Raw genomic sequence first — 6151 nt, 5'->3', positions numbered from 1 at the left:
GTTCATCTCTTCCGATTGTGCACTCCCCTCAATCCAGTAATGCAGATAGTCAAAGGTAATAGCAAAATCTATGCTTAGTTGATTAGCACATTAGCATAACGACTTCAATGAACTGCTACCAAGTTTATTACCCTTGTTAACTTTAAAAAAAGAAGAAAGATTGTAAGTTCATGAAATTAACTAACTTTCCCTTCTTACAATTATCCTGAAGTCATTTTTCCGTTCTAAACCACTAGAATAATTTCCCAAAACTAAGCTTATGCAACAGTTTATCTAAAGAAGGTAAAACAAAAACAGACGAAGTTATTCAGTGACTAATAACTGACGTTTAGATGATTTTTGGCTCTGGTCTAGCTACCTTAATTATATACATCAGGACTATCAGCATTAAACATGAACCATGAATGATTCCAAGTTTGTGGGAGTCTATCCTATTCCTAGGATTCAACATTTGTTGCTGGCGTGCACTCGGATGGTGTGCCCAATACCATTCTTTTTTTTCCCTGGAATAGAGGTTAACAGAGAATAACACACATAAGGGAATTCTGCAATTGCTCCCAAAAGTATCATTACCAAGCTTGAGAGAATAGGATGAAGCAACATGCATGAACACTACAGATCAGAGTTACCAGGATCATGCTAGCCCTGGAACCATGATCCAGATCATGCATCCGGATTCAGGGTACATTTGCATTCCAGATCACCAAATTGGCAACCTGACTTTCCATCTTTCTTTGTTAAAGGGCAAGGGGGGAATAGTGATGGCAGATTCCTATGATTTCTTTTTCTTGCCTTTTTAATTACCACAACACTTGGTTTATTGCCTTGGCTGTTGAATAGGAATCATAAATATGCCCAATGATTTGCCCAGTGTCAGATTCAACTCTTAGAAACAACCTAGATAGGTGGTCCAAAGCATACCATGATCCATACTAACCTACCAACTACGCCTATCCCAACATACAACAAGTTAATGTAAATGCATACCACATACTTGAACTCATACCATAACCCCAAACATAAGGTGTTCCTGGTAACACTGGTACAGACAGAATAGCATTCCCTAAATTCATTAGAAGCAACAACGTTTTAGAAGAAACCTTCACACCAGGCAACCACCTCCACCACTTCCTCTATTTCCAACTAGCAAGGTTTGTTTGCTAATCAGATTATCTTAGAAGTAGATGAATGGTTATCATGGGAAAAACTGGTGCCGACAAAGTTCAAGCGGAGAGCATAATTTGGATTAGCTTGCACAAAATTGGTTAGAAACTTAACATTTATTTTCCTATCAGAAAAAACCAGGTGCAGCATGTTGGGATAACATCATTCAGGAAGACAAGAGCCACCTAGGGATATGGCTTAAGAGACACCTAGCTGCTATTGATCACCTTGAGAAACACTTTATCAGCTTTTAGATTTACAAATTTTATCTGATTGCAGGTTGCTTAAGAAAACTAGGGGAAGTTGGTGCTAAAAAACCCATTTCAAGGGAACAATTGTACAGTACGATGGGGGTGGCTTAAGCAAGTTGCTCCTAAACCTTCATTTTTCTGCCTTTAAGATGGCCCTGCATTGTCTCGGAGATCAAAAAGATAGCCCTGAACTAATAATTTGAATTCCCAACCCGGTAACAGTTTTTGTTTCTCCTTCCTCGCTGGACAAAATGCCCTATGCACACCATAGGACCGGCAGTGATTATTACTAAAACTAAAGCAAATGCAGCACCAATGCCAGTTTAGATTCAGAATTATCAATAACTTAATAAGCCAACAAATGCACCAATCAATACCTCAAGACAAGGGCCAAGGCATTATCGTGGGAATTTTGGGGCAAAAGCATAAAATTTGACGCATTTAATAATTACTCTAGCTCTTAATTAGTCAAAGTTCAAAAAACCTTTTATTTGCTAGATATGAGAAATTGAGTCAACACAAAAACAACAAAATAGAGTTTTAAGATTCAAATCACAATCAATTGCAGCTTAGAAAATCGTACTTCTTTCAAGTAGAACATACTTTCCCATTCTATTCTTCCTTTTGTATATTTCTCCGCGGGAAGAGAGAGTGCCATTCCCATAGAAATGCAAAAACTAAAAAGAAAGAGACAAATAGAACAAGCAATAGTGTCCTGCAAAACCGTTGGTATCTAAAAATACTCAGAAAGTTTTACCTTGAAGCTCTATCCGTTGGACAATCAAGTTCACCGCTGCATTAGCTGACGAAAATGCCCCATGAAAGCTTTCTTTATAGGAAATAGATTCCAAATTTCTAGCCATGTTCAACAAGATGACACCCAGGTCTGTTTGTTTCTCTAGCAAAGACTCGTAGTATGATTGAGCAGCAACCTTACTGATCTCAACATTTGTTTCCTCGGGGCAGTACTCATCATCCAGCCATTTATGCAGGGTAACCTTGAGCCACTGCGATTCCTGCACAACATCAGATGTACATGATTCAAAACCCATTTACTATTCCTATTCTATCCCCGAAATTAAAAGAAAGAAAGAAAATGGGTAACTACTTCCATGGCCTTGGAAGGGGGCAACCAATGAGTAGGGACCCTAAGGTCTTGAACAAGGGATTCTTCTTCTTCTTCATCGCCATCTTCTTGACTGTTTTGTGGGGTTGAAAAAGAAGACTGGCATCTTGTTATAACAACATCAGTGGGCGGTCGAGAAATTGGGGTTGAATTAGACAAGATTGGATAGTGAGAAGAAGCAACTAGTGTGCGAATTGGGAGAAGGGGGTTGCCATTGTTGATAACCGAGAAAGGAATATTATTGTTATTATTATTGATGGTTACATTCTGACATTTTGGTGGAGTGGATAAGGATGGCATTGAGGAGAGCCTCATTGGTTTTACCCTTCTTCTTCTTCGTCTTGGTTTTATCAGAAGAAGAAGAAGGCGGGGCAACAAGGAAGGAAGGAGTGGAGATTCAGGGATTGCGGGAAAAGGGAATCGAGGATTCTGTCTGGATAAGGGATTGATTCCTTTAACGCCTTCTGAACACAATTTTATTTTTTTATTTTTTTTATTTTTTTTTGGGGGGGGGGGTCGTCAAGATTATTTCTTTTCAACTTTTTATCCCTCTTACTTTCTTGATATTCTACTGGCTGTATCAACTATCAATTGCCATCAGAAAAACCAGCACACTATTTCTTCTAACTGGTGGATAAATATCAGAGAGGTATCTTAATTACAAACTTCTTAGAGAAAGAACAAAAAAAATGAATGATTATGATTTTCCTCGATTTTTTTCAGAGAAGATCAATTATCTATGCGTGCATTTTCCTAGACTGAAATAGGCAGGCATGTGGTTATTGTGTGAAGTTCCTGGCAGGTTAGGGGTAAGATTTTTGTCAACTAACGCCGGCAAAATCTCAGGAAGCTAGTAGGAAAGGACTCGATCAACCATTAACAAATAATTCTAATGTGCACGGATTTGGTCGAGACGTAGAAATAGTGCTTCAAGATCTTTTGTTCTTCCCGGCATCTGTTAAACTGATGTGCCTTCCGACGAGGAGGAATGGAAATGAAGCAACTCAATATGTTCAAAAGGGATCCTTACCATATGTAGTGTTAGAATTCCCTCAAACAAGGCACTATCATCATACACTGGATATAAACCCTGTGCACTCACATGAAGTTAATCATGCATACATTCTCACAGTAAGCATAGAGTATCATTTCCAAGCATAACAGCAGCAGCAGTACAAACAAAGCCATATCCCACACTAGTCGGGTTTGGCCATACGGATCCTTTTCCAAGTATTCATTAAAAGAGAAAAGGAAAGAAAAAACTAGTTTAGAGCATAAGTACTGCATTCAGATTTATTTGCATCAACATGATGCCAAACACGTGTAATTCTTAAGATGTAGCTCATTCTCATCTCTTCACACACACAAATCTACGAATGGAAGCCCATGAACACAAGGCACAAAGTGACCTGGTAAACAGTTAACCTGAAGGCGATGGATTTGGTGATAGTGGATTCAATTTGCCAATGTTTTCCTTAGGACTGATGAAAATCCTTCGGACTGTCAATTGGAATTCCCTGCATTTTAAATAGCAGTACTACCAAATTAATTCACAGCTAACCATTACAAATTCAACAAAAAGCAATGCAAATGAAATGCTAGCACATTTCTTCTTGTTGTTCTTCTTTTTTCCTTTTCTTCTTCTTTTTTTTTTCCCTTTTTGAAGACTACACAAGCTGTTTAGAGCATTTGATACTCATTGCCACGGGCAATCTTTGATCTGCATCATGTCCCCTTCATTGTCGCAGTACACTACATACCACCCACTGGTCTCATCAATCAAACTTCCTTGGAAGTCAAACATAAGGTCAAGCTCACAAATGAGTTCATTGTACCCGTGGAATTGTGTCAGATCAACAGATCTTCCAGGTACAGTTCCATATTTGAGCACCTAAAAGAGAGACTACTATCTCAAATTTAAAATAAGAAAACAATCATCAGGGCACTTATAGGGTGTGCCAAAGCAATTTCAAGAAAGGGTGATGTAAAGGCAACTTGATAGGTCTTCCCCTACAAAAAATGTTTTGCTTGCAAATGCTTTAATACGTGAAGCTCCTCTAAAAGTGCAACTTAAAAGTCTACTTCCTAAAACACACAAAAAAATACAAAATAAACAACAGTATACCTTTGTGCGACTCGGAATAGTGGCAGAGCAACAGTTCTTGCATTGTTTTTCTGAATTAACACCTGATGTACTCTTTGATGGCTCTGAAACACTTGACTGTGATGTTACGGGAACATAATTGTGACTTTCATTCTCAACAGTAGTGGCAACTTGTGATGAAGGGAGCTCCGGTGAATTACTTACTAAATTGACACCAAAAAGCATGTATCTGTGCGGTGCAGCATGTGGAACTTCATTTGCATGCTTCAGTTCAGAACCTCTCCATTTCTGAGACCCAGAATTGTGAGATACATTTGGAACTGACAAGCTTCTGCTTCCAACAGCATTATCATGGACTCCATAAGAGTTAAATGTGGAGTGCCGGCTATTAGGAATATCCAACCTTGTTATGTTTCCGCCAGGAAATGATACAGTATTACTGGGACACGGATAAATTGGGCCACGCATCCAAAATTGCAATTGATTGTCTCGTCCAATTGTTGAGCGGTTCCAGTCAGGATTTGGAGAAGTCAAATGTGGTACTGATGGCGGTTTAAAGGCACCAAATTGATTAGCACTTGTGTCCCTATCTTCTTGACCTTGCAAGACCTCCAAGAGGCTTTCATTTGCATGCTCATCTGAACCATGCAGTAATCCTGATAGTAAAAAGAAATTTTGATCAGTCAGAGCATAAAACGAAGCAAACGCAAAATTTACTTCTAATTTTCTATATTTAGGAGTAGTCATGAAGAGTTAAAGAAAGTGGAAAATTCCTAGGATAAATAAATACTGACCTTCCTTGACTGAGATAACAAACCTAGGAAGTGATTTGTCTGCTATGCATGCCATCTTTTGTAGGTGTAAAAGAGAAGCATGCTTCTTTCTTATAGGTTCTATGGGCTCAATGTTCCAGGGAGAGACACGTTCTTGATGCACAAATGGCTCTGAAGCAGCATCCCATTTTACCTGTAAGGGTTCGATGTTATTAAAACAGTATAACAAATGGAATCCATTCAAGAGGATAAAAGAGGGCTTAAATCATAGAAAATAGCTTTTACCTTGAGAATTCTCCATTCTGAGTGGGGCCACCTAATACGATCGACATCTTCAGTACCAACAACAGTGCCCTCAAATCTTTCAATCCTAAATGTACAGTGACTGTTAACAGGTGATAAAGGGAAGAACGTGGCTATATTATATGCCATAACTGAGTATTATTGTCATTTATTTGCTGTAATAGCATGTTAAACACCAGCAATAGTGGAAAGTTTAGCTGTTCTTCCAAATAGTGACCACAGATTACAGACATAAATGCCTTCAACAGTTGGCTAACACAGGAATTCAATTTTTTTCAAATGTGTTAAGAGTGTAATATGTTCCGAAGGTTTGGCACCTCTGTTCTGCGCATTCTTGTCCTTCAAACAGCATCCTGAATCTTGTCCCAGCAGAGTAATTAATTTCAGCTGACTTCATGTATTGATCATATGGAATGATAAATTCAGCAGG

At 38.6% G+C, this 6151-nt stretch overlaps 2 protein-coding genes across 3 annotated transcripts in view; both read right to left on the bottom strand.

Annotated features, from left to right (window-relative positions):
- Window positions 1-1885: 1885 nt before the first annotated feature.
- On the bottom strand, window positions 1886-3053 carry LOC105132050 (plant/protein). Its single transcript, XM_011035319.1, has 2 exons — window positions 2524-3053; window positions 1886-2431 (listed from the first exon to the last, which is right to left on the bottom strand). Exons 1-2 carry the CDS (start codon window positions 2854-2856, stop codon window positions 2159-2161), a joined length of 606 nt encoding a protein of 201 aa, XP_011033621.1. The 5' UTR covers window positions 2857-3053; the 3' UTR covers window positions 1886-2158.
- A 651-nt stretch (window positions 3054-3704) lies between these two features.
- The window catches only part of LOC105132049 (auxin response factor 4-like), a 6103-nt gene continuing 3656 nt past the window's right edge, over window positions 3705-6151 (bottom strand). Inside the window, exons 10-15 of one of the 2 annotated variants that reach the window (XM_011035317.1) lie at window positions 6039-6151; window positions 5704-5788; window positions 5440-5611; window positions 4667-5301; window positions 4242-4432; window positions 3705-4058 (exon numbers count right to left, since the gene is read on the bottom strand). In XM_011035317.1, coding sequence (XP_011033619.1) covers window positions 3962-4058; window positions 4242-4432; window positions 4667-5301; window positions 5440-5611; window positions 5704-5788; window positions 6039-6151 — 1293 coding nt within the window. In that variant the 3' untranslated portion in view covers window positions 3705-3961. The remainder of the gene's footprint in view (window positions 4059-4241; window positions 4433-4666; window positions 5302-5439; window positions 5612-5703; window positions 5789-6038) is intronic. The other variant, XM_011035318.1, reaches the window with a different exon arrangement.

This window comes from Populus euphratica, unplaced genomic scaffold (genome assembly GCF_000495115.2).
Source record: "Populus euphratica unplaced genomic scaffold, PopEup_1.0 scaffold26.1, whole genome shotgun sequence".
Taxonomy (NCBI): Eukaryota; Viridiplantae; Streptophyta; class Magnoliopsida; order Malpighiales; family Salicaceae; genus Populus; species Populus euphratica.
Note: the sequence above shows the minus strand (reverse complement) of the source record. Positions and strands in the feature narration are given on the sequence as shown.